Source organism: Otolemur garnettii, unplaced genomic scaffold, assembly GCF_000181295.1.
Source record: "Otolemur garnettii isolate 467f Iridium unplaced genomic scaffold, OtoGar3 scaffold00072, whole genome shotgun sequence".
NCBI classification, from domain to species: Eukaryota; Metazoa; Chordata; class Mammalia; order Primates; family Galagidae; genus Otolemur; species Otolemur garnettii.
This window is the reverse complement of record NW_003852467.1, coordinates 4,725,109-4,752,548: the sequence shown is the minus strand read 5'-3', so window position 1 is coordinate 4,752,548 and position 27,440 is coordinate 4,725,109. Positions and strand designations below refer to the sequence as shown.

The 27,440-nt window shown below is 35.7% G+C and overlaps 1 protein-coding gene across 1 annotated transcript in view; it reads right to left on the bottom strand.

The window, feature by feature from the left end:
* Positions 1–27,440, bottom strand: part of DMD (dystrophin) — a 2,307,273-nt gene that overhangs the window by 1,394,310 nt on the left and 885,523 nt on the right. Inside the window, exons 26-29 of the mRNA XM_023515448.1 lie at positions 23,020–23,190; positions 16,245–16,427; positions 11,431–11,565; positions 8,645–8,794 (exon numbers count right to left, since the gene is read on the bottom strand). Of these exons, the coding sequence (XP_023371216.1) occupies positions 8,645–8,794; positions 11,431–11,565; positions 16,245–16,427; positions 23,020–23,190 (639 nt within the window). The remainder of the gene's footprint in view (positions 1–8,644; positions 8,795–11,430; positions 11,566–16,244; positions 16,428–23,019; positions 23,191–27,440) is intronic.

Below are 27,440 nucleotides of genomic sequence, written 5' to 3'. Positions count from 1 at the left end.
AAAAAAAAAAAAACTTGCAAAAAAATAATGATGGTGACCTGATATCTTTTGTAACAACCTGGATGGAGATGGAGACTAGTCTCCTTTGTGAAGAACGGCAAAACAATCACCACGTATTCTCAATACTGAATGGGAACTAGTTGATCAACACCTATGTGCTCATAGGGAAGCAAAACTCAATGAAATTTGGGCGGGGGAAAGGGATAAGAGGAAGGGGAAATTCCCACCCAACAGGCACCTTAAATGGGTTCCTTACACACTTTCTGGCTGAGGGGCACACCTATAACTTTGACCTAAAATTTACAAAAGCAAACTATGTAACCAAAACGTATATACCCCTATAATGTACTCAAATAAACTTTAAACAATAAATAGGATGGGTGCAGTGGCTCACGCCTGTAATCCTAGCTCTCTGGGAGGCTGAGGTGGATGGATTGTCTTAGCTCACGGGTTGGAGACCAGACTGAGCCAGAGCCAGACCCCATCTCGAAAAGTAGCTGGGCATTGTGGCGGGTGCCTATAATCTCAGCTGCTTGGGAGGCTGAGGCAAGAGAATCGCTTAAGCCCAAGAGTTTGAGGTAGCTGTGAGCTATGATGCCATGGCATGCTACCGAGGGCAACAAAGTGAGATTGTCTCAAAAAAAAATAATAATAATACAATTAAAAATAAATAAATAAAACCCAAATGTATAAACTACAAAAGAAAAGGATTGATAATATTGAATCTATTCAAACAGAAAATGAGAAAGTTCTGTTTACACACGTACCCATTTTAAAAAAAGAAAAAAAAAAGATAAGCCACAGACCTAGATAGGATGCTAGCAGCACATGTCATTGACAAAGGATTAGCAACCAGAATTTCGGATCTTAATAATTAAGATTTGTCAAAAGACATGACTAAGAAGCTAAAAAGGCAAGCCACAGGATGAGTCAGGTGGCTTTTTTTTTTTAATTTATTGTTGGGGATTTATTGAGGGTACAAGAAATCAGGTTTCACTGATTGCATTTGTTAGGTAAAGTCCCTCTCACATTCATGTCTTGCCCCCAAAAGGTGTGACACACACCAAGACCCCACCCCCCTCCCTCCATCACTCTCTCTCCTAATCCCTTCCCCACTCCTCCCTCCTTCTTCCTCTCTCTGCTCACCCCTCCCCTTGTCATTAATTGTCCTCATAGCAAATTTGAGTACATAGGACTCATGCTTCTCCATTCTTGTGATGCTTTACAAAGAATAATGAGTTCCACTTCCATCCAGGTTAATACAAAGGCTGTAAAGTCTCCATTTTTTAAATGGTTGAATAGCATTCTATGGTATACGTATACCACAGCTTGTTAATCCATTCCTGGGTTGGGGGGCATTTAGGTAGTTTCCACCTTTTGGCGATTGTAAATTAAGCTGCAATAAACAGTCTAGTGCAAGTGTCCTTATGATAAAAGGATTCTTTTCCTTTTGGGTAGTTGTTCATATTGTACATCCCACATATTTCTTACCTTATTCATATTTTCCAGTCTCTTAATATTTGGTATGAAATTCTACACCGGGTATTCTAATTTTTTCTTAACATTTGACTACCTAATCTACATTAAATTTGCTCATTTTTATATTTATAATTTTAGTTATTTTGTTTTAGATATTTATCAAATATTTTTCAAGTTTTCAAGTGCCTTATTCCTTATTCAAATTTTAAATAACTTTATTCCATTAATATTGTGCCTACTTATTTTACACTATATATCTGGCAATTCAAATATCTGAAATTCTAGGAGAGGTGGCTTAAATTCACCCCGTGTTGCATATGCTGCTTTATGATGCCTTTTTTGTGCTTTTGTGTGTGTATATGTGTTTGTTGTGAGCTAAAATTTCCCTGAGTTTGATGTCTGTGGCTACTAAGGGCATTTTTCTTTGTAAAGATTTTTAGTTGCTTCTGACTAGTGTCGGGGCACTGCTCACCTGGTGCTACTTTAGCAATCTTGTTGTGTACTCCTTGAACTGAAGTGATAGTATGCACTCGAGAAATCCTTACAAAATATATGCCTACAGTAACAAATTTTCAGGTAAGATGATTATAATTATTTTTACTATTACTTTCCACTCACAAGGAGAAGAAAGATACATTTTCCTCTGGTACTTGCTGCAGACATACAGAATTCTCTCTGCCATCATGTACTGATGATATAACTCCAGCTTTATGGAGGATCTCTGGATCTCTGTTTAGTTCTCCCATTTACTTGAACCTGAGGCTGAGATTTCTTTTCTACCAAAGGCCTTACTTCACCCCAAATCTGGGTTCCTACTATTAGCTTCAGGGTGATACAAGGGTCAGTGCTTATAGCTGTACTACCTGCATAGCTTCAGTTCCATCCAATTATTTTGTTCTGGCCTTCAATGGTTTACTTCTTCTTACTTGCAAGCAAGAATATATTCAAAAGTATATCCGCTGGACATTTTCCAGCAACCTAATGTTCTGCAAAGGGCATTTTAGAAGACTTAGCCTCATCTCAACATCTATGAAGCTAATCGAATCTATCTCATAAAACTAACGTGTGAGTTAAGTTTGATATTATTTATTACTGCTTAGCAAAAGGACTGATATAAAATTGTGCTTAATAAATAGTAGCCATTATCAATATTATGACAGATATTTTCTAAAAATAAACATACTGACAAAATCATAAAGCATATTTTCTTATTAGATAAATGGATTTCCAATAAAATTAGATCCCATGACTAATCTAATGTCCTAGATTACTTTAAGGCATTTCTTCAATCAATATTTTCCCATTTTGGTCTGTCTGTGCTATGGAAGATGTGACACTGAGGGAATCATTCAAAGTCATAATTACCTGGAACAATTAATAGGCTCTTCTAGCTGCCTATTATGAAGCAGAATTAACCAATTTAGAATTTCTCTCGTATCTTTTACTGTCCACTATTTAATGTCAGGAGAAATAACTTATGGATGGCTTTGAAAGAAATAGAAATGGGAGATGAAATAATCACCAGGCAAGAGAAGGAGTAGAGACTTTGGACTTCTGAATGTGTGGTTTTAATATTCAAGATGCTAAAATGTTTTAATTATTTAGTCCTAATACTTTTAAGCTAATGTTGTACACTTCCCTTAAAAATGAGAAATTAGTTCACTGTAATGTTTACTTCTCAACAGTTCACTTTTATTTTTAATTTAAGCAAAGATCACAGAAATTGGAGGTAGTATGTTAAAATACTCACATGCCTAGGATTTAAGAGCAAAGAGACTATGGTCTAAATCAGCGGTTCTCAACCTGTGGGTCGCGACCCCTTTGGGAGTTGAATGACCCTTTCACAGGGGTCGCCTAAGTACATCCTGCATATCAGATATTTACATGACGATTCATAACAGTAGCAAAACTACAGTTATGAAGTAGCAACGAAAATAATTTTATGGTTGGCGGTCACCACAACATGAGGAACTCTATTAAAGGGTCACGGCATAAGGAAGGTTGAGAACCACTGGTCTAAATACTCTATAGCCTCTTCCTAACATTGTGGCCTTTGATACCATTACCATTTCTTTAAGAAGGGGATATACAGAGTGGACATATTCTTAAATTGCCCACGAACTCTATGTCCACCCTGTATAATACCTTTATCATAAGGTTATTGTGAGAAGTGAATGAGAAGATACATACCCAACACTTAGAATCGTATCTGGGCCTTTGTAACCATATATTATTATTAGTATTATTATGCACCTTGTTGTATTACTAAAACATCTCTTGCAGCTTGGTTACTCTGGTGGAGAATAAAGCTATTATAATAGCTGTAAAAATTATATGATTTGGTATGACATTTGGAGCTGTTTCCTGGTTTGCTAACCATCTTTCAAATCATTACTGCGAGTAGAAAATGGAGTGCCGTGTGATTATCAAGAGTGAAAAGCATCTTTTAAAGTGATGGAAATAATTTATTACCTATTTGAATGCAAACTCACACTCTGAAATTAGGAATGAGATCTAGCGTATCTCTTTTAAATATTCATAGGCAATAAAACTCTGGCTGTTTGACTGATTTAATAGGCAATTGAATGTTACTGTAGCTCTGTATAATTGTAGCTATAAGAAACATTAGATAGGCAATAAAAAGAACCCCACCAACCTCTGACATGGGCATTTAATTGAGAAGAAAATAGATTAAGGTTCATTTTCAAATGAAAGGGCACTTACTTTGTTTATTAATGGAAGCACTTTTTCTTTAGCCAATCAAAAAATCAAGAAAATTATAATTTAAAACAAATTCAGAATTCTTGACTTTAATGCATTGCTGTACAACATGGTTTTTTTTGAAAAAAAATCAATTTAATAACTGTTAATCATTTTTTTCTTCTCCTTAAATACTTTATTCCAAGGCTCCATCTATTACATCAAAGCACTGGCTTTTTAAACTATATAGTCAGTGGGAATATCCAAAGGAATGATTTAACTGACAAATTACTAGGTGTTCCTTTATTATGTAAGTAGTGTGGAATTGGTCATTATGCCTTGCTTATAGGTTAAGAAATATGAAAGCCACACTACCACCTATAATTTTAACTCGATGTCCTATCTTTATAATCACATAGGCTTATCAATGACCAGTATGACAGAATCTGAGAAGGATAAGTGCTTTTCCTGAAAGCCCTAAAGCGCCAAAGAGGCTTTATTTTGATCACCAAATAAATACCTTCTGGGTTATTATTGGTTAAATATCTAATACAAACATAGCCTGGACTAATAGTAATTTCAAGTTTATTTATTTCAGATTTATTATGATTATAGCATTTCACTTAATTGATTATTGAAGTAGAAGTGGAGAATATCTTTCAATTTTAAGGCTTTAAAGATGATGAAAATCCTTTTTGTCTATCTTATGCATTTCATTTTCTTAACAGAGGCATCTATATGTCCCTGTTTTTCATATAAATATACATTGGGTATCAAAAAAATGTATACACATTTTAAGAGGTGTTATATATGCATTAGTTTTTTGAAGTTGAATTGAAGGTACTATTACTGGTCAACTATACCTGGGTACTCTACACATATCTCATTGTACTTGCAAATTGTACACATTGGGGGAATGATTGATTCTCCTTTAAACAAGATCTCTTCAGATGTATATGCCTTTTTGTGACCCCCAATAAGCACTGACTTACCTATCACTGCTTTTGCGAGGACATACACAGGTATATGTGTACACATGCACACACACACACATGTATTCACATTTCTTTGAGGGTAGGTACTATAGCATATGACCTAGTAAAAATAAACACTCTCATCATTTTTTGAATAGTACTAAGTTTCTGGCACCACAGTAAGCACTTTGAATATAGTGTTTTATGTTTAGCTCACTCGTACCCTGTAAAACATGATCTGTTATCACAGGTGAAGAAACAGAAGCTTGAAAATAGTACCTAAAGTCACATCGGCAATGAATGGTAAAGGAAATGTGTCAGTTATTCATTTGTTGGCTTTCAACACGGTCCTATTTTGATTCTGGAACATTTCTCCTTTTGCCAGCTGACATGATGTTATGCTTTGCCAGTAAAGACACCAGGATGACAATGGGGAGGTGACAGTTTCTCTGCACCAGTGTGCTTTCATTTCTTTTTCATTCCTTTGGTTCAGGGTTGACCTTAAGGATGTCAAGCAGAGCTCATTTCACCCCCTCCCCAACCCCCGAGAGTTTCAGCAAGACCCTGTATGGATAGAATCTTACAAGTTCTATGTGTGCCCAAGCAGCGAGTTGAGCCTGAGTGGTAAAGCCATATGCGGCTTGCTGGAGCCCCACCTGATTTCGCCAAGTCCAGCAGCCCCTATTGCGGGTAGCTTCCCAGCAAATCCAATGAGTACAGCAATAGCTTCCCAGTAAATTCAATATCATCCTCCACAGGTTATACCACTGTGACTTTTGTCTACAACTCACCCAATATTTCCTTCAGACTAGTTTCACCCCACTGACTATGTACTAGCTTTGGTTTGAATAAGCCAAGGAAACTTCATTGCTATCTCATGGGCTACAGATACACTCCTTCCAAAGAAGTTTGGATCCAGCCTTGGGTATAGTTATGATCCTTCCAAGTCACTTCATTCCTTTAGGACCATCCCTCAGCCCTAAGGCATTCTTTAGAGTTCTCTTATTCCTTCTTAAACAATAATTCCCCATAAACAGTTAATATTCTTTGTATGAAACTTTCTCAATTCAGTTGACTGTGTAGTTTCTGTGCCCCATTTGGACTCTTCTTAATATAAGCAGGTACTCCAATCCAAGATTTTCTGACCCAAAATTACATGCTTCAACAACTTAGGACAGAATATAGTGGAATCAGTACTCAACCGAGATTTGTTGTTGAATTGAATTATTACTTATTGGGGAAAATATCAGGCTTTATACTAAAAGTCTTGGAAATAGAAGGCCATAAGTTGTTTTGTATCAATAAAGGATTGAATGGTGATTACGTACATTAAGCTGATACCTAGATCAAGTTGGAGCAGTGATTTTCAACCACTGTGCAGCAGCACACCGGTGTCTTATGAGAAGTTCTTAGGTGTGCTGTGAAAAATTTTAAAGATGATTAATTAAATTTTTTTAGAAAGAAGTTGGTTCTTTTTTACTTTTTTGGATCAACATAATTTAAGTGTGCAGTGGAAGTTTAACTCTAGGTTCAAGCCTTTCATGAAACAAAAACGGTTGTAAACACTATGTTGGGGAGTAGTTTGTTCTTTGGACAGAAGGGATAAATACTGAAAAATGTTAAAGATTTAAAGTTTTTTTTTTTTTTTTTTTCACAGCTAATCCAAGGCCAGCTTTACAGTGTAACTTGATCTTTTCCTTGAACTACAATCTCTTCCCTGGCACTGATATTTAAATATGAATAAGAACATATTTCAATTCCACATCAAAATCTAAATTGTAATGACCTTCAAATTAGTTGCCACCTAGGAACATCTCCTGTGACTCACATCCAATAACAGTACTACTTAGCGCTGAAGGACTAAGAAACTGTTTGGAATTCCCCTTATTCCAATCCTTCATCCCTTATTTTGATAAAGATATAATATGGAAAGACTACTCAGCAAATACAGTGGCAGGATCAACACCAGAAGCTGCCTACTTCTTTTCAAGATCTCCGAGAGAGCAGCTTTTCCTACTCAGGACTTTCCTTCCAATTTATAAGCAACTAAAACATCTCCATAATATAAACATAACAAGTTTCCTGCATATGCCCCCCATTATCATACTCTTCATTTTTTTATCCCTTCATAGCTCAAAGAAAATTTTTTTCATATTCTGTTCATACTAGGACATCAATGACATTCTACTTAACTTATCAATGCCTGTGTAACTTATGAAGGTAGGGGACTCTTTTTACTTATTATCAAACCACAGTCAGTAGCTCAAATGTAGATCTACTCAGTAAATCATTGGTTCTCAACCTGTGGGTTGTGACCCCTTTGTAACAATGAAAATACATCCTGCGTATCAGCTATTGACATCACGATTTGTAACAGTAGCAAAATGACAGTTACGAAGTAGCAACGAAAATAATTTTATGTTTGAGGGTCACCACAACATGAGGAACTGCATTAAAGGATCACAGCATAAGGAGGCATTAGGAAGGTTGAGAACCACTACAGTAAATGAATATGAAACTAAACATTATTATGAAATAGGTTTCTTCTTGACAAATTACATAGTCTTGGCTTATGAGAGAGTATGAAAAATGTTTGACTAGGAGAAATATCTTATTTCTTTTAACTTTGATTTGAAAAATCATGAGGTATATTAATTATTAAACATGAAAATGTTTCCATTATATACAAATCAGATGGGTGGCGCCTGTAGCTCAGTAGGTAGGGTGCTGGTCACATACACCGAGGCTGGCAGGTTTGAACCTGGCCTGGGCCAGCTGAAACAATGACAACTGCAAAGACAACAACAAAAAAATAGGGGGGTGTTGTGGCAAGCCCCTCTAGTCCCAGCTACTTGGGAGGCTGAGGCAAGACTTAATCCCAAGAGTTTGAGGTTATTGTGAGTTGTGATGCCATAGCACTCTACTGAGGGTGACATAGTGAGACTCCATCTCAAAAAAAAAAAAAAAAAAAAAAAAAAATATATATATATATATATATATATATATATACAGGCACACACACACAAATAAGAACGTTTGTATTATTTGGAGTAAATGAATAATATCAAGGGAAATAATGGAATCATGCCTATTATTGGTGGATTACATGCAACCATAGTGAATGTGTTGGAGGGAGAGAGGGAGAGAGGAATGGAAGGAGGGAAGGAGAAGGATATCTACATATATTGGTTAATCTTACATAGGGAAGCAGAACTCTATGGTCAGAGAAGATCAGACTTAGAACACTAGATTATGAGAATATTCACCTGAGAATGTTACTATTCTTAATAGGTCTCAGTTTCCCCCCTTGTAATGTTTTTGTCAGGCTAAACAATATGATATAAAAAATTCAGGCAGCATCTGGCATTGAACTGTCTAAAACCTGGAAGTTGAGCTAATATTTAAAGCGTTGCTCATCTTACCCAAGGGGACTGCGTTTGCTATATATTTATGTGAATTAGATTAAAGAGATTTTTCACTTATCTTCATACCTCTTCATGTAGTTCCCTCCAACGAGAATTAAACGTCTCAAGTTCCTCATTGATCAGTTCATCCATGACTCCACCATCTGTTAGGGTTTGTGCCAATATGCGAATCTGATTTGGGTTATCCTCTGAATGTTGCATCAAATTTTCAAGTGACTAAAAAACATTTGGAATAATTACTATTTCTCTTCATCTAAATATATTAAATGAACACAAAATTCTCAATACCTTCTGATTTACATATAATTAAGTCATAAGCAGTTTCAAGCAAAATTTAATTGGGGTAATGAAACATGAAGGAGCATTTTTCCTTCAAAAATGAAGATGCCGCTCTACATGTATCTTCATGGGATTACGACAGCACTGTGAACCGAGCACTTACAAATCATTTGCAGCCTCCATCTTCCTTGATGCCCTCTACTCTAAAACCTGGAGAGGTAAAATACTCAAGTTTTCAACTTTTCTTACAGCTAGTGATGTCCAGCTGATACAATTCCAAAAATATATGTAAATAAAGAAAAACCAATTCATTCAATGCTCTATCGTTTTCCTTGTTTTAAAGACATGGAAATGTCTCACTGCATATTTGTAATTATTTCTTGCATATCTATTATTTCTCAAAGTTTGAGCAACTTCAATACATTTTTCTGTCAAGTTTTGAGAAAGTTGAAATAGAGATTCTGCCTAAAGTTTGTATGAAACATGATTATGATCTCTAAAATATTTTAAAAGGCCATCACATTTGGGGGTGTAAAATGTGATCATTAATAATTTTTCTTGTAACCTCTGCACTTTATTTTTTTTAAATCTTAACTTCACAAGTATTTACTTTAAAGGATACATTATTTTATAAGTCCTAATAAAATATATAGGCTGCTCATTTTTGGGGAAAAGATGGACCAAGAGCAACAAAGCAAAATTCAGGAATCAATTACAGAGATGTTGAGTTACAGGAAAGCGTAGGAATTATGCAGCTTTGCTATCCTTAACAAACGATGGCCCAGCTCTTTGCTGCTCAAAATCTCTTCCTGGCTCGGCGCCTGTAGCTTAGCGGCTAGGGTGCCAGCCACATACACCAGGCTGGCCAGTTCAAACCCAGCCCGAGCCTGCCAAACAACAGTGACAACTACAACAAAAAAAGTAGCCAGGCATTGTGATGGACGCCTATAGTCCCAGCTACTTGGGAGGCTGAGGCAAGAGAATTGCTTAAGCCCAAGAGGTTGAGGTTGCTGTGAGCTGTGACACCATGGCACACTACCAAGGGCGACAAAGTGAGACTCTGTCTCAAAAAACAAACAAACAAAATCTCTTCCTGGATGAGCAGAAGTGACATTGCCAAAAAACTAATTTTACTTAAAATAGTAAATAAAACAGTAAACAGCCACAGCAAGCCTCTTTCTCACTTCTCTTTTCTAAATATTCGCCATTAGAACCTCAAGTTTTTTTCCCTTTTTTCATGATTCCTTTCTGAACTTTTTTCCTTATTCCTCTCTGAAGTTGCTCTAGTACTGAGTTAAAATGTGGTCGCAAGAATTGAACACGGTGCTCCACGCACAGTCTGACCATTTCACAAAACGATTGCACCTTCGTATCTTTTATTCTCGCCACTGTCCTTTTGTTAATGTGATAGAAACTTGTTTCACCCTTTCCGGAAGGTGCATCACCTTGTTGACTCACAAGGAACGTTCAGTGAGCCTCTCTGAGTAAGACAGGGCCAAAATTCCGGTCCACTTGCGACTGTCCTTGGTGTTCTCTGATACCTCCTTAGGTGATATAATTTCTTTTTCTTTTTTTCTTTCTTTCTTTTTTTTTTTTTTTTTTGCAGTTTTTGGCTGGGGCTGGGTTTGAACCCTCCACCTCTGGTATATGGGGGCTGGCGACCTACTCCTTTGAGCCACAGGCGCCCACCCAGGTGATATGATTTCTTGTGAAAATATTTGAGTAGGATAAAATAATCTGTAAGTTTTTGCTGTGATGTTGTAGAATTCAAATTCTACTATGTCGAAAGAAATAGTTCACATTTTTTTTCTTCGTTTGGATAATCTATGCTCCTTATTTTGCAGATTTACAAAGGGGCTACCCTTGCACAGCTCTACAAATACTATATGTACTAAAAAATACATAATAGTTACATCAAGAAGATAAGCTAAAAGCACACTACAATGCATAGGCGTGAATGATTCATCACACATCAGAAGTTAACATATAAATCAAAGCTCATGCATATAAACTCTTTGAAAATTTACTTATTAGGAAACTCCAGAATAAAACTTGAAAATGTTCTTCAATTGTATGAATATTTTAAATATACATTTCTAATAATAAAGAGTGACCACTTCAGACCTCAAAAACATCTCTAAATTATGAACTAGTGATTTCAAGTAATTTTAAAATATGTTCCAGCTTCACAAAGGTAGCTTCATGAAGCTACATTTGGAAATCACATTTCATCCTCTCTTCCTTAGCTACTTAAAAGGAGAAAAACCATGCAGTCAAACGATCTTTGGAGGTCTTCAGCAGATTTACGTAGGTAACATGTCTACACAGAACTCAGTGATATATAACAAAAGGAAAATGTCCTCCACAAAAGGTAATTTAAATGGTTTGTAATAGCTAAAGACCTGAAAGGTTCTTAGTGAGAACTAAGGATTTATCCAAAGTGCCAGGGCTAAGTGATACATGATAACTACACCCTTTTGTGTGGTTTACTTTGAATTTATTTTCTGTTCGCTAATTGACCTTTTACAATACTGCATGTAAATTATCATCGTTTAGTTTAATTCACAACTTACCTCGAGCACCTCAGAGATTTCCTCAGCTCCAGCAGGAACATTTTCAGTGGTTTTAAGCTTGATTTCTACTTCATTTAGCCACTTGTTTGCCTTCTCCAAGTATGACAATAATTCATGCCAACATGCCCAAACTTCCTAAGAAAGAAATACATATCATACATTAAATATTATGGCATACAAGAGAATACGAGACTTTGATGTTGCATTTTTAAAACTTTCACCTTTACTTTGTAGTAGACAATTTAAAATGCATGAGTCATTTTTTTCATCTAATGCCCCTATAATTACAAATCATTAGGGAAGCATTTTATTATATGAATAATGAATACATTCAAGATCCAGTGATTTACATTTTCAAACAAAAATATTCACCCACATTGCGGTCTGGAAAATAGAGAAACGAAAACGTGTAAAAATGAAAATATAATTCTAACTTCCTCACACATCAGGTATTACCACTTTTTTATGATTTCTTCAAAACTTTACCACATATAATTTGATAGTTAAAAGAAATTAAAATATGAATTTAGCTATATCTCTCTTTTCATTAAAGATTATATCATAAATTTTCCACATAACTAAGGGGACATATTTTTAATGGAAATCTATGGCTTAAGTAGATATATCTGTATATTGTCTCATTAACATTATACATTTGATGGATGGTTAGACTTTTTAATTTTGTTTGCTACTATAAATTTATGGTAAACAACAGGAATATAATTTTTTCATTGAGGTATATTATCAGAATATGAGTAGTAATTATTTCAAAGGTTTGATTTTTTTCTTCTTTTTTTGAGACAGATTCTCACTTTGTCACCCTCAGTAGAGTGCTTTGGTGATATAGCTTACAGCAACCTCAAACTCTTGGGCTCAGGTGATTCTCTTGTCTGAGCGTCCTGAGAAGCTGGGACTATAGGCACCTGCTACAATCCCCCACTACTTTTTTTTTTTTTTTTTAGAGATGGGTCTTACTCTTGCTCAGGCTGGTCTCAAACTTCTGAGCTCAAGCAAGCTACCTGCCTTGGCCTCCCAGAGTGCTAGGATTACTGGCATGAGCCACCATGCCTAAAAGTTTGATTAGTTTTAAATTGCCTTTGATATGTATTGTGAAATTGATTCATATATGTAAGTTATTCATACATAAAAAAGCTAAACATTCACAACTGCTATAAGAAAATATAGTAGAAATATTTCTGGTGTTTGGTAAGGTAAGACTTTAAGGTTCTTTTTTTTTTTTTTAAACTGAGCAAAAGAAAACAGATAAACCAATTTGATTACAGAAATTAAACCTTCTTTTCAGCATGAGACACCACAAAGGGATTGACACAACAGCCTCAAACTTGAAGACAACAATTAAAGCATTTAAAATAGATTAATAATAACACTCAAAAATACCAAAAAGTCAATTAAAAATTGAACAAATAATCAAACAGAAATTGAAAGGAAGACTTGGACCAGAATTTCAAAACAGAAATATGGATATACAATAAGCACATAGATACATTCAACCTCATTAGTAACCAAGGGGATGTAAGTCAAGATTATAATGAAATACTATGTTCACTGACAATAATAAGAATTTTGGCAATTTCATGTTTGGGAGAAGATGTGCATCAGTACATATTTTTCTTGATTGCTGGTTCGTGGGTACTCTCAGTGACCACTTAGGACGGCAGCTATACTCACGACTATACCCTCATTGCTGGCACTTGAGTGGCCGTTTTGGAAAACAATTTGTCATTCTCAGTAGGTGAACATTCCTAACATACCTAACAAGATGACAACTCCAGTTTGGGGTATATATTCTTAGAGAAATGGTTTCTCACGAACAACAAAGACAGTTACAAGAATGATCATTTTAGCACCACTTTTAATAATGACTATCAAAAAGGGAACAACTTCAATGTCCACTAGAAAGAAAATGGATAAATATGCATGCCACCTTTAAATAGATAATACGGAAGAATAATGAAAAAGTCATCAAATGGAATAACAGAGATGAATCTCAGACACTAGGAAACAAGATATTATAGGTTGCCATGTCTTGCAATGCTCAAAATAGACTTAACTAAATAATACATTATTTTGGCATTCATATGTGTGTGATAAAGTAGCTTTTAAACCAATAAATAAATAAATAAAGATAATTATCTAGACCATGTTTGCCTGTTGGGGAAAAGGTAAGAAGCTGCAGGAGTATAAAAATGGCTATTTTCTATTACCTTGGAGATGGTAATTAGATAAACCTATAAATACAGTAAATAGAGTGGTGTAATCATCACCACCAACTACTGCCTAATCCCCCAGAGTAACACCAAGAATAAAGTCTGTAGAGGACATTTAAGTTAGGATACACCCATTTACCAGATTTCCCATACTTCTCCTTTGTTCAAAGCCCTTAGAAATGATGGAGCATATCACATCTCTATCTGATGGAAAGTATCAGTCCAACCTGCCTTATAAATCTACCAAATTGCTCTACCTGCTCAGTATCTTACCTACGGTTTATCCCAAAAAGTGAAATTAAGTATTTTGCTTTAAAAGGTGATAGAAACCTAAAATCTGGGTCATTTCCAGCTCCTGCTGGACTACAGGCTGTCTTCATTCTGGGCAAAGATCCCAGGGGGAAAATATAAATATTTCCTTCAATACCTGAGGGTACCTTCAAGCTTTGAAGATAAGGGTATTCAACTGGTAATGTGGCTTATTAACTTTGTTGCAGATTGAAGTAATGAACTACCTTGCTGATTTAACCATCAGGATGGATGGCCTCTTCTGTCCTCAGCGCATCTGAAGGACACAGCTGGAGAGGCTAGATATACTAGCTTTACAGGTCTCCTTTGCAAAATAAAATACAGGCTTGAAGCCTGAATTAGAGTTAAAAGACACTTAGAATAACTGTTAAGCTTAATAGTTTAGAACTTAAAATTAGTTTGAGGTAACAGAATTCAAAGTGGCTTTGAAGGAGAGTACAAATGAAAAAGTAAACTTCCATTCAGACCATAGATGCCTGTGATGAAGAACTCCATCCCCCCCTCACACCCTGTTTCAGTCAGATTCAATTGCTGGAGAAAATATAAATGAAACATGTTTAATTCATAGCTGATCTGCATACCATGTATAAAAAACCTCAGGTGTCAGAAAAAAAGAGGGAAATGCAAGTAGAGAGTAGGAAACCAAGCTTAACAAAATCCCAGCATATTAGAACAGGGGACGCAATGCAGTAGAAGAGATAGGGGATTTAACACTAACTTGAGCTGGGAAATGAGGCATTGGTCTCACACATGCCAAGGAGATGGACAAGAATAAACAGGCTTGCTATCCATCCTAGAAACAAGAATTGGAAAATATCCACCCACTGGAATACAGGGAATTAAGACGAAAGTTGGGAATTTTTTGGATTTTTGATTGGCAGATTAGGATCCTTCAATAAGAAATCGAAACTCAAACTTTTATCACATGTGAGGGCAGAGCCTAATATCTCTATGAGCCTTGTTTGTATTTATTTATTTATTTGAGATGGGGGTCTAACTATGTTGCTTAGGCTGGAATGCAGGGGCAAAATCATAGTTCATCGTAATCTCAAGTACTTGGCTCAACAGATCCTGCTGGAGCTCAGCCTCCTAAGTAGCTAGGTTCACTGGCATGTGCCACACTCCCTGATAGTTTTTTTTAAAATGTATTGTAGATGTATTGTAGATGGGGTTTTGGTATGTTTCCAAGGATGGTCTTAAATGCCTGGCCTCAAGCGATCCTTTTTCCTTGGCCTCCCAAAGCACTGGAATTACAGGTGGGAGCCACCCTGCCTAGTCCCAGATCCCATTTTATGATTAGAAAGTAATACTGGATTTGGAATATCTGGGATACTTTAGGTAAAAATATTTTAAAATATTTTTAAAAGTCTATTTTGCTGGCCTGAATTGTATCTGCCTTTAGATATCAAACAGTCAATCTATGAAGCTAATTCCACAATGCTATTCAAAATTAATTGGGGACTTGAATTTTATCAACTATATCCACAAAGATAACAGCATATGTGGGAGAAGGGGACTTAATTTAAAGTCCAACTCGTACAGTGTCTGACAGAGTCAGCAATTAATAGTAGAAAAAGTTTTGTGCTCCTAGACACAGTATTTTCAGAAGGCAGATCACAGTTTATTTTTAATACAATTAAATGGCAGTCATATGAGGAACCTGAATTCTTTATCTATACTCAGATAAGCATAATCTAGAGCATAAGGCATATGGGAAAGATCAAGTGTGACTTGTCACAATGAATAAATATAATGTAAAACGAACAAACAAAAAAGACACAGTCTTTTAAAGAACTCTGTAGGGCATAGCAGTTATGAACCACAATTATAATAAGAATATACTTCACAGAATATTTTCCCACTAAGGTGCTTCAATAAGTTCACACACATACAAATAGAGGAAAACAATAGAGACCAACATCCATAAACCTGGATAAAATACATTTAAATGAGTTGCATGACTTAATGATGATGATGATAAGAATCCGAATAATAACTTCTCATGTTTACTGAACACTACACTGAGTACTTTAAATAGAACAGCTCATTCAATTTTCTCATCAACTCCATGACATAAGTATTATTTTATGTCCCTTTTACAGATTGGAAACAGGTTTATATAGATTAAGCCACTGGCTCAATGTCATACAACTTATAAATGTTTGAGTAACTCTAGCCTAAGTAGTTTTAAACCAGAATCTGCTTCCTTAACTGCTATGATACATATATAACCATATGTTGACATAGAACAGATAAAAACCAAGAAAAGGAACTGACTTCCAAAGTCTTGTATTTGCCATTCAGTCTAGTGCAGAGCCACTGGTAGTTGGTGGTTAGAGTCTCAAGTTCCTTCTTTAAGGCCTCTTGTGCTACAGGTGGAGCTTGAGCTATGACACTGTTTACAGACTCGGTCAGCAGTTTCACTTTTGCTTCTTTTTGCTGGGCTTCTTCTTTAGCTCTCTGAAACATAAAAGCAAGGTTTCTTAATCACACGGCAATGACCTTCCTTCCAAAATACATTCCAATGCATCATGTGATCGCTTCCTCACAATATCTCTTTTGGAATAAGATTAATAAAAATAAATCCAACAGGGACTCCAATCTCTTGCAGGGACTCCAATCTCTTGCATAAGTGGAGGTTTAGTTATAATTGGAAAGTGGAAACATTTGTAATCAAAATGTAATAGACCTTCCGTAAGAATAGACTGGAAACGAGTCTGTATGTGGGTTTGGATTTGTAGCCAAATATGTATATATCTATACAAAATGGTTTGCAAAAGACAAATAAATATTTTAATACTAACTACATTAAAAAATATTTAGCAGTGCAGAATTGAAATCACTTATAAATTACTTAGATGGATGAATAATACTAAAATCAGCATAAATATCATTTATTTCAAAAAATACTGAACATAGAATTGTCCCCGTAAAGTTATATGAAGGACCATATTGTAATGAAAAAAAGTTTTGTTCACTAATTGAAAACTCATGAAGGAAAGAGAGAAGCAGCCCCTCACACCAGGTGCTGGCCTGGTACTCCCAGTTACGCTTTGGTCTTCTCCTGTGGAAGACAAACTGTTTCCCAGAAATTCGACATTGGCTAAGGCCATTTTGTTGTCATGGTGGATCAAGACCATAACAAAATCCAATAACCAGGCCTGAATACAGACAAAACATTAACATTTCCCAAAGCACAAAATAAAAACCACTCCTCTATCCTGTTTAATATGAATCAATGTTGTTCTTTTATCAAGCACAACTTTAGCCTCACTCTGATTTTCCCTCCTTTTGGACAAGATACCCAATCATAGAGTCATCCTCACTTGCTGATGATGAGAACCTCCTAAGTAAAGCCACTAAACCCTTTCTCAAGTCCCCTAACACAAGCCCGAATCCTATAATTATTTTTTCATATTCACATACCCAATGGTCACCCATTTTCCCTTATTGCAAAAATTAACAAACCTAACTGTTTTAACCACAGAAAAGCGGTGGGTGGTTTTTGGCCTAAAGAAATTTACACTCTTAAACTCATTTTATGTGCACAGGAGCACACACACACACACGGTATCTTTAGTTCTGGGTCCTCCAGGGGCAAACCACAAAACCTTTAAAGGATAAGTAGTTTACGTGCATGTGCAATGTGAAGAAAATGCATGTAGAAGGGAAATGGAGACAGAAGATTCAGAAACAGAAGAGAGATCATAAGCGTCTATTTGCTCAGCAAGTATACTAAGCTCAACAATCTCTGTTGGTGACCGGAGTTTTATCTTGTTAGAAAGCCCTGAGAAATGTGTGTTGCAGTTATCCCATTCAGGCGTAAAGGAACTGGGGTGTTATTTATATATCATCTCTCATCATTGCCTGAAGACTGTTAGGGAAAGTTAATTTCCTATCAGGATCTACGTACAAATGACTTAGTAAAAAAAAAAAAATTCCTAGTATGTGCAGTCTGCCACACAGGTGCAAAAGTGGGATTCAGTGGCCAGAGAAAGCCCTCAGGTAAAGAAATGCAGGTTCTGAAAGGCAGAAGTTAAGCCTGCATACAATATAGCGATAACCTATGGGCAGAATATGGATAAGGTCAGCTATAAAATGCCTTTGTATTTTTCAACATAATCACCCTACTTCTTTGGATTTTGTCCCACAATTTCTTAAAAATACACAATATCACAAAAAATGCAAATTGTGTGAGTCTAAAATGTTTGCTTTTACTGACTTTAACTAATGGACATCTTTAGTACAATATTCTAGATAAATCAGCCTTTTGATATCACTAAACATGGGATTTATTTCTACATAAATCCTATTTTGACTGTAGTAATTATAACATCATCAACAACTTTGACAACCATTAATCATTTAATATGTGCTGCCACGTGCTATGCCAGCCATGTCATATGTGCCACCTCATTGGAGCTTTAACAAATTTTTCTGAGATATATTTTGTTATCTCTATATTAGATATCAGAACACTGAGGTTCAGGGAATTTTAGTAAGTCAGCCTGGGAGTTACATCTTTTATTTCTCACAATTTCCACTAAGTCATTCTTAAATCCTCCATGAGATAAAGAAGGAGTATGTTGTAGTGGACCCACTGCATGAAATTATAATTTATACAAGTTATGAACAACTCATGCAAGTATCCAAAAATGTAGGACTAGAAATAATTCTTTTCTGGATTTTTAGTTCCATATATTCTTTCTTAGAAACAGGCTGGGTGGTGCCTGTGGCTCAGTGGGTAGGGTGCTGGCCCCATATACTGAGGGTAGCGGGTTTGAACCCCACCCCGGTCAAAGTGCAACAAAAAATAGCCGGGTGTTGTAGCAGATGCCTATAGTCCTAGCTACTCGGGAGGCTGAGGCAGGAGAATCGCCTAAGCCCAGGAGTTGGAGGTTGCCATGAGCTGTGATGCCCCAGCAGTCTACTGAGGGTGATAAAGGGAGACACTGTCTTAAAAAAATAAACAAACCAACCAACAAACAAAAAAACAGGCTTAGATATTAGGACAGGTTCAGAGAAGAAGAGAGCAAAATTTATGAGCCAAGATAGATATGGATTAGGATGGGTTTTTCTAGTGCAGTGGTTCTCTACCTTCCTAATACAGCACCCCTTTAATATAGTTCCCATGGGTTGCAACCTACAGGGTGAGAACCCCTGCTCGACTGTGAGGAAAGGTAGAAAGTTAAATGACTAGTGTAGTTCAGAGATAATCAATGTAGGAAATGGTGGCTCTTTTTCCTTTTCTTTCCATGAATCTAACTATGATACGAGTATGCTCAGACATCTTTCATTACCAACATATCAAACCAGTGGTTTTCAAAGTATGCTTCCATGGAACCGCTCTGGAACTTGCTTCTTGGCATCACCTTGGACTTGGCTGAAATGAAAAATCACAGGCCCCAATGCAGACTCACTGAATCAGAAATTCTGGGGTTGGGGCCTAGAATTCTATGTATTTTTCTTTTCAGATCCAAGGTCTCTCTTTGTTACCCTGTATCATACCCCACTGCAATCTCTAACTCTTGGTTTCAAGAGATTCTCCTCCCCAGAGTAGCCACTGGGATTATAGGCATGTGACACCACGCTCGGCCAGTCTGCGTATGACACAAATCCTCCAGGTGATGCTCATGTTCACTTCAGTGTGGGAATCACTACTTTAGTGATTACACAAGTATGTTGTGTGTTTATCACTCCCATTGTATGTGTAAGTTCTGTGGGACACAAGGTCTCAAGTTACAATAGTGTAAAATATAAAAAAGAATAAAGACAACAATTAAAAATAAAATTGTGGAATTTTTAGGGTTTAATATAAAATTTCTGCACACGTTCATTACCAACATACCAGAGAAGTGTACAGTCAGATGTCTCTTATCAAACGCCCCCATCGGTTCTTCTATGTAAATAAAAAATGTTTTGCTTACATGGGAAAAATAAGTTATCAAAACAGTACCATCATTTTCAACTAAAATATAGGAAAGAACCTAAAGAAACCAAATGAGGTCTCTACTTTTTCTATGACTAAATCCGAGAGTGATGTCAAAGTAGGTCTGTTAGTTATCTTCTGACAATAAAGATAAATGTGCTGTCAAGATGAATATAGGTAGAAGTCTGGACAAGGCTATCACTACCCTATCGGTAGTCAAATTGACCTAAAGAGATTGTCTTGCTTTCCAGGCAGAAAACTCAACACGTGGAATTTTCCTGCCAGCTTCCTTGGATGCTGTTGTCAGAAACTTCCTCAGCTTTTCCTCTTTTTAATGTTACTCCAATGCTGCACCAATTTTATTGGTAATTATTTCAACATATCAATCAAAGGGGACAAATTCATTGAACCACTCATCTTTCAGGGATTCTTCTCAAAATTTTAAAGTTTGAGACAGTCTACTGTCTAGCATAGAAAAATCAAAAGGATCTGACTGGGTGGTTGGCCAGAGAGGTAGGGTAGTCAAGGAGAGGGGGAAGAGGGCCAGAAGGGGAATGGAGTTGAACAAACAAATCCAGGGACAAACAGAGCAGCTGAACACAAGCTGGCTGCAGATTTTCTACTTAGGGATCTGGGGCAGTAGTTATATAGTATTAAAAGAGCTGGTGAGGGCTTGGCGCCCAGAGCACAGTGGTTATGGTGGCAGCCACGTACACCAAGGGTGGCAGGTTCAAACCCAGCCTGGGCCAACTAAGCAACAACGACACTGCAACAGAGAAATAGCTGGGCATTGTGACAGGCACCTGCAGCTACTTGAGAGGCTGAAGCAAGAGAATTGCTCGAGCCCAAGAGTTTGAGGTTGCTGGGAGCTGTGATGCCACAGCGTGCTATTGAAGGTGACATAATGAGACTCTGTCTCAAAAAAAAAAAAAAAAAAGAGTTGGTGAGAACAGACCACACAAAATTGAGATACATAGGAAAAGACCACATGGGTGGCACACGATAAAAAAAAAAGAAAAGAAAAGAAAAGAAAAGAAACCTTCAATCTTAATGATTCTACAACAGATGAAGCCTGCGACTATGGAAAAATTATTTGACCTATCTGGGGATTTTAGTTTTGTGATCAGCAGATACATAATTGTGGACAGTATTACTCTCAAAGTACCTTCTCTCACACTCCAGTATAATTTTCCTCCTACTGACCTCCCCACAGCCAAATTGAAAACCATTACAGTCCCTTGTTTGAAATCCCCCAATGGCTTTTCCCTTTCACTTAGAATGAAAACTCCCGTGACACCCTACACAACTCCTCTGCTGATAGTTATCTGCCCACCCCCTCTAACTCGTCTCATTATTCCCCATTTTATTTCCTTCAGGCAGACAGGCCTCTTTCTCTTCCCTATTAGCTTTAGAGTCTGTGGGTGCGATTTCCTCTTATTGGAATGTGCTTTTGTGAATTTTTTGTTTTTTTCATAAGATTCAAATCTCTCATATTAAGTGTAATTCCTCATAAATACCCTACAAATCAAAACTAAACCAGCATCACTCACAAATCTTGTCTAAACACAAATCACCCTCTATTTTACAATCTAGGTTTATTTGTTACATAAATTATAATGATCTCAATGATTTTATTTATTTCTCCATTCACAGCTTATGTCACCTGTCAAGTAGAATGTAAATTTCAAGAAAGCAGGTAATGGTCTTGCTTGCTACTATATTCAGTATCTCTAAGGATATTTGGCATGTTGTATGTATGTAGTAAGTGTTGATGAATGAATTAATGATATATAATATCACTAGATTAGAGTCATTTTCAAAACTCTAAACACTGTTACTTTTTATACAAATTTTAGCTTGTTGGTAGGTTGTTTAATATTGATACATAATATTTGCATATATTTATGAGGTGCATTTGATATTTACTTTCTACATTTGACTAAATCCATATGCTAGAGCCCCTGTTTAAACATCTGCGTTTTCATATAAGTTCCTTTCTGCTATCAACTATAACAAATATTTCTGAATTAACATATAAATGATAAAGTACATTTAATTATTTTTTATATGGTATTGATGATAACAATTACAGTAATAAATATTGAGGTAGGGACATTTACTTTGTGCCAACCACTATTAGGACATTCCTATTGCATTCATTTCATCATCCCCCAAAGCAGGGACTTTGACACCCAGTTTATAAATGTGGGAGTTAAGGTTTAGTGAGTTTATATAATTTGTCCAAACTGACACAGTTGGCAAAGGACCAAGCCAAGTTTTAAACCCAAGTGTCAGGCTCTACAATGATCCTGTTCTGTCATAAGTCCTTGAACCAAACAGTATCAACAGTAGCAATATTTCACATAGGTTAGTGTGGTTAGATTATGCATTTTTACTTACTAGTACATAAAAATAACAGCACAAATTAGTGAGTGCCAACTCAGAGCTAGGTAATTCCTTCACATGTAAGTTTCAACCCTCAGTTCATAAGTTCAAGTTTGTTACTGTTATGGTATAAGTATGATAAAATGGACGATTATGCTGACTACTGAGTCACTCAAAACCGTACTGAAATGCCACTGCCTACTCCAGGCCTCACACCCAGGTCCGTGGTACACACCTATTTCCTTGGTCCTAAATTAATGTTATTTTTTGTTTTCTTATTTCAAGATACAAGAGAAATTAATATAAACTCAGTTCTTTTATACATATTAAAGGCCACTACTTAAAATGTTTAGTGGTTTCCAAATACGAAAAAGACCCTTTAAATTACAAAGCTAACAGAGCCTGTTGACTACATTTTAAACATTTTTTTCCCTAGTTTTAACTGAAATTTGCATCAGCTAGTCACCGCTAATGTGACCTGCTGATTCCACTCTCATAATACTATATAACTTCAAGGGAATTCCTTTTCAAAGTGATTGTTGATGTTTATATTCTGATCACAGGGCATTGAAATTAATAATTGGTTTGTGATTTTAATAATGTATATCCAACTTGGAGCTCAATTAATTAAAAATTAACCTCTACTCTTCAACCAAGAGAAGAATTGATTGTATTATACAAAATCACATTTCAAACAATGTTGCATTTCTTTCCTGTGTTTTATTTGGTTTGTTTTACCTTCATCTCTTCAACTGCTCTCTGTAATTCATCTGGAGTTTTATACTCAAAATCCCTCTCGAGATATTCTTCTTCCGCCTGTGTCACCCATTCATGCATCTCTGATAGGTCTTTCTGAAGGCTGACAGTTTTATCCAAACCTTCCTTTAAGGCTTCCTTTCTGGCATAGACCTTCCATAAAACAAACAAGAAAAACATTGATTAAGGACAGTGACAAGTCATTATTATATCATCAAGCAGTCTGTAAATAACAAAGGAAAAATATTATATGCACTGGAAAAATCATTCATGAAAATTGGATACCCTTCATTTCACATGGTATGAAAATAATAAAGTAATAGAATGAGTAGAGTAATAAAATGAATAGAGTGCCCTATGATAATTTAGCTATTGTATATAGCAGTGCTTTTCTGTGAGTGAAAATACACAATGTTTAATAATATGTTTCAGTTGGTAATATACTTTGATTGACCTACATAGAGGTGACAATTATTTATGTTCTTTAACACTATTTTATGACCTGAAATGTCCTAGGAACTTAATAGTTATATATCTGAAAAAAAAAAAAACTTTCACAAAGAACTTCCACAAATCAAAAAAGTGAAAAATGCATAAAATACACAATTAGGTAATTCACAGAAAAGACAATGTATGGCCATATCTGTGTACGAAGGATGTTCCAAAATCACTTATAGTTAAGTGATTGCAAATTGAAATGAATTAACGCATTTTCACATGTGAGATAGGTGAAAAAATAATTAGCCGAAGATGCCCAGTTTAGTCATGGATGGGGGGAAATAAAAGATTTCATACCCATCGAGGAAAATATATAATATAGTACAACCTCTTAGATAGCAATTTCACAAAATCTGTTGAAAACATTAATGTTCATGAATTTGAGTCTACTCTTCCACTTTTTAAAATACTTATTTTTTTTTATTAACTCATATACACATAGGTTGTGTATACAATAATGCTTTTATGGGGTACAATGCGCTGATTTTATATACAATTAGGAGTGCTGACATCAAGCTAGTTAATATAGCCTTCACCTCATTTACTTAATTATTGTGTTAAGACATTCATTGATACTCTTTAGAGTATCAATGTCTTAATTCTCTTCCACTTTTTGAGAGTAGGATGTATTAGAAACAAACTCAAATGTGCTTTCATGGTGGGTTGATATATACATACCATGGGATACTGTGTATCACTAATACATCTGCACTGAAATGAAAAACGCAACATATAACTTGAAGTTTAAAATGCAAGTTATAAAATAATGTGCGTGCAGTGACATCTACTTTTTAAAGCCTCATACATTTCTGAAGTAGTAAGATATTTTATGATGGGATCCATTACTTATTAACCAGAAACACAGAACTTAAAATATCTAAAAGAAAACCATTGGGCGGCACCTGTGGCTCAAGGAGTAGGGCGCCGGCCCCATATACTGGAGGTGGCAGGTTCAAACCCAGCCCCAGCCAAAAACTGCAAAAAAGAAAAAAATCTATGCTAATGGCTTGTTACAAAACAACCCGAGGATTGCAATGATTATATATAATTCTCAGTCTTTAAAAAGTAAATCTGTTCAAATGATGTTACTCTCTCTAGGTTTAAACGCTGTTTTGTATTTTAAGTAACAGTGTTAAAATAATAAAGCTTTAATATATAATGCATAGTTTTAGTAAAACAAAGTTTTCACAATGCTTTAGTCAATAGTAAATACATACAGAACCACTATCACATTAATTTTTCTTTTTTCTTTTTTTAAATTTTTCTTGCAATCTACAAACATATGAAACCTAATATAGTTAACACATTTTAAGTTCAATTACTTCAGTGAATGTAGTGTCCTATGTATTAAAATGTAAAGGCTTCACTCTGACACATCTAGAACAATATGTCTGATAATTATACCAGAAAAGGTGTAAATGTTATTTTACATAGTCTATGAGCTTATAGTAAGCCTTAGGAAACATGCTGTTAAATTTCTACTGATTCTGTTCTACTACAATCTCTAGAGGGAGCTGGCAGAGCTACAAAGAGAAACTAATGGAACTTGGCCAAGATATGTAATAAATATATATACACACACATCCCAAAAATGTATACATAAGAAATGAAAAATCTGTATTAAATTCGTAATATTTAAGCTACAACTACAAGAGGGACTCAATGTGACTTGTATTCATCTTTTTATGGGTCTATATTGAATATTACAATTTTAATGCAGTTTTTCGTTTACTAAAATGTACATACATATTTTGGCACTGGGTATGTGTGTGTATTGCATGAATAAAAATAAACCAAAAGAAATAGATCAAAAAAGTTTTTTTTTTTAAGTAAACAAAGGTAGGAGGTCATTCTGAAATGATAGTACCAGTGTACTGGAAAGAACAGCACCTTTGGAATGAGCTTGTCTGCACTCGATCCCCACCAAGCTAAGTGAACTGAGAAACATCATTTTTATTTCAGCCTCATAACTAACTGAAGAGTTAGAGCAGATAATATCCAAGGTCTTTTTTAAAATTTAACATTCCACGGCTCTATGACTGATCAGAGAGAGTGAAAGATGAAATTTTTATGGCTTCGTGTGTGACGGATTTCTGTGGAAAGAGTTTGGTTAGAATAATGCTTTTTCCCTCGCCTTTATCGTGCTAGTGATTTTAACATGCTTGCCTGAAAGCTGCCCAATCTCCTGATTGTACTGCTTTCTCCTAACAGGTAAAATAGAAAGGTTTTATGTTTCCTGTTTTAGAATATGTAAATCTAACAGTCAGCAGTACCCTCCCCTCCCTTTTTTTAATCTCCAGTCTCAGAGGAAGTGAAGTCCTTGGTCTTATCCAAGGTCAGTGATTCCTGTTCATTGCTGATGTTCTCCAGTCAGTTCTCCCCTGTATATTACCCTGGATTTACAATTTCTTCAACTCCCCTCTCTTGTTGCTTTGAGGTCATCCTCTAAACATGTTTTAGATGCTACATGATTTTTTAGAAGTTAAATTGAACAAATAACTGCCTTATCACAGCAGATATGCATTTTTGAAAAAAAAATCTATTCCTGTCTGTACTTTCTGATCTCTCAATAATTTCATAACTACCATTTGTTTTCTCTCTTCAGCAATCTACTGAAATTCCCCTAAAGGTGACCAGATTTTAACATTGGTAAAGTGGGACACCATTGTCGGGGGGGGGAGGGGAGGAAGAGTTTTTAATTAAAAATTTGGTCTATATGGAGCAACAAAAATTTTCATAGAATGCAAAAATAGTATTGTAATATATTGTTTAATTTCAACATAAGTACAATTTACAAATACATTAAAAAATTATGTATAGTATTATTTTATTCTTTGGCATATTTCTTGTCAAATTCTAACAACTGATCAACAATGCGAACTTTGATAAGCAGTTCTCGATACTCACTTCTCAACAATTATTTGTTATTATTAAAGTTTAACATTATAAAATTAACAAAAATAATATAAAACTCATATCCTGGCGAAATAGTCACATGGCAGCTGAAAACCGTATATTCCCTTCCTGTTCTCCCACCGTTCCCTAGCTTGTTGTGCATTCTTTCCAAAAATTGGGACTTTTTAAAAATGCTGCAGGACAAATTGTTAAAAATCGGGACTGTCCCACCAAAAGCGGGACATCTGGTCACCTTATGGATACTTTCCAAACAAGTCCGTATCTTACTTCTTTATAATTCAAACTTTCTGACTCTCTAGCATTGGAGGGTCATAATTATTCCTGGGCTTCTTGAAACACTTTACTTTCTAGGCAGTGCTGTTTCCTGGGTGTCTTTTTGCACGTTCTGTTTTCTCTGGTTGTTTTCTTTTCCCAGTTGCTTTGTTGGCTTCCTTCTATTTGCTGACGCTTAAGTATCAACCTTTCCCCGAGTTTTATAGGTAGTCATCTTCTCCTTTTATTCTGCTATCTATTTTAAAAGAGTTTTTTCATGATTTCCAACTGGATATTTATATTGTAAGGACCAGCAGGCACCAGAATGCAATCGTCCTCTATTTTCTTCCAGATCTGGATGAATAAGATCTGCAGACGTATTGTACAATATTAGGCCTATAGTGAACAATATCTGTATGCTAGAGCTTATGGTAGGTGCTCCTATCACATTTTTAATATAAATAAATAAAGGGTACAAAAGAAAAGGTGATGGATAGGTTTGTGGTCTTGAATGTCGTGATCATCTCACGCATACATACTTATTCCCAGACTCATCCAGTTGTACATGATAAATATATACAGAATTTTATATGTCAATCACCCTCATCAAAGGGGCTTAAACAACAGGAGAAATTCTTCTTCATCCCTAAGATTTTATGTATTGTCAATTTGCCCAAGCATTTTAAGGGAAGGGGGCCTAGGAACATCTTGCTATTGAGAAAAAAGAGTGTTCTTAT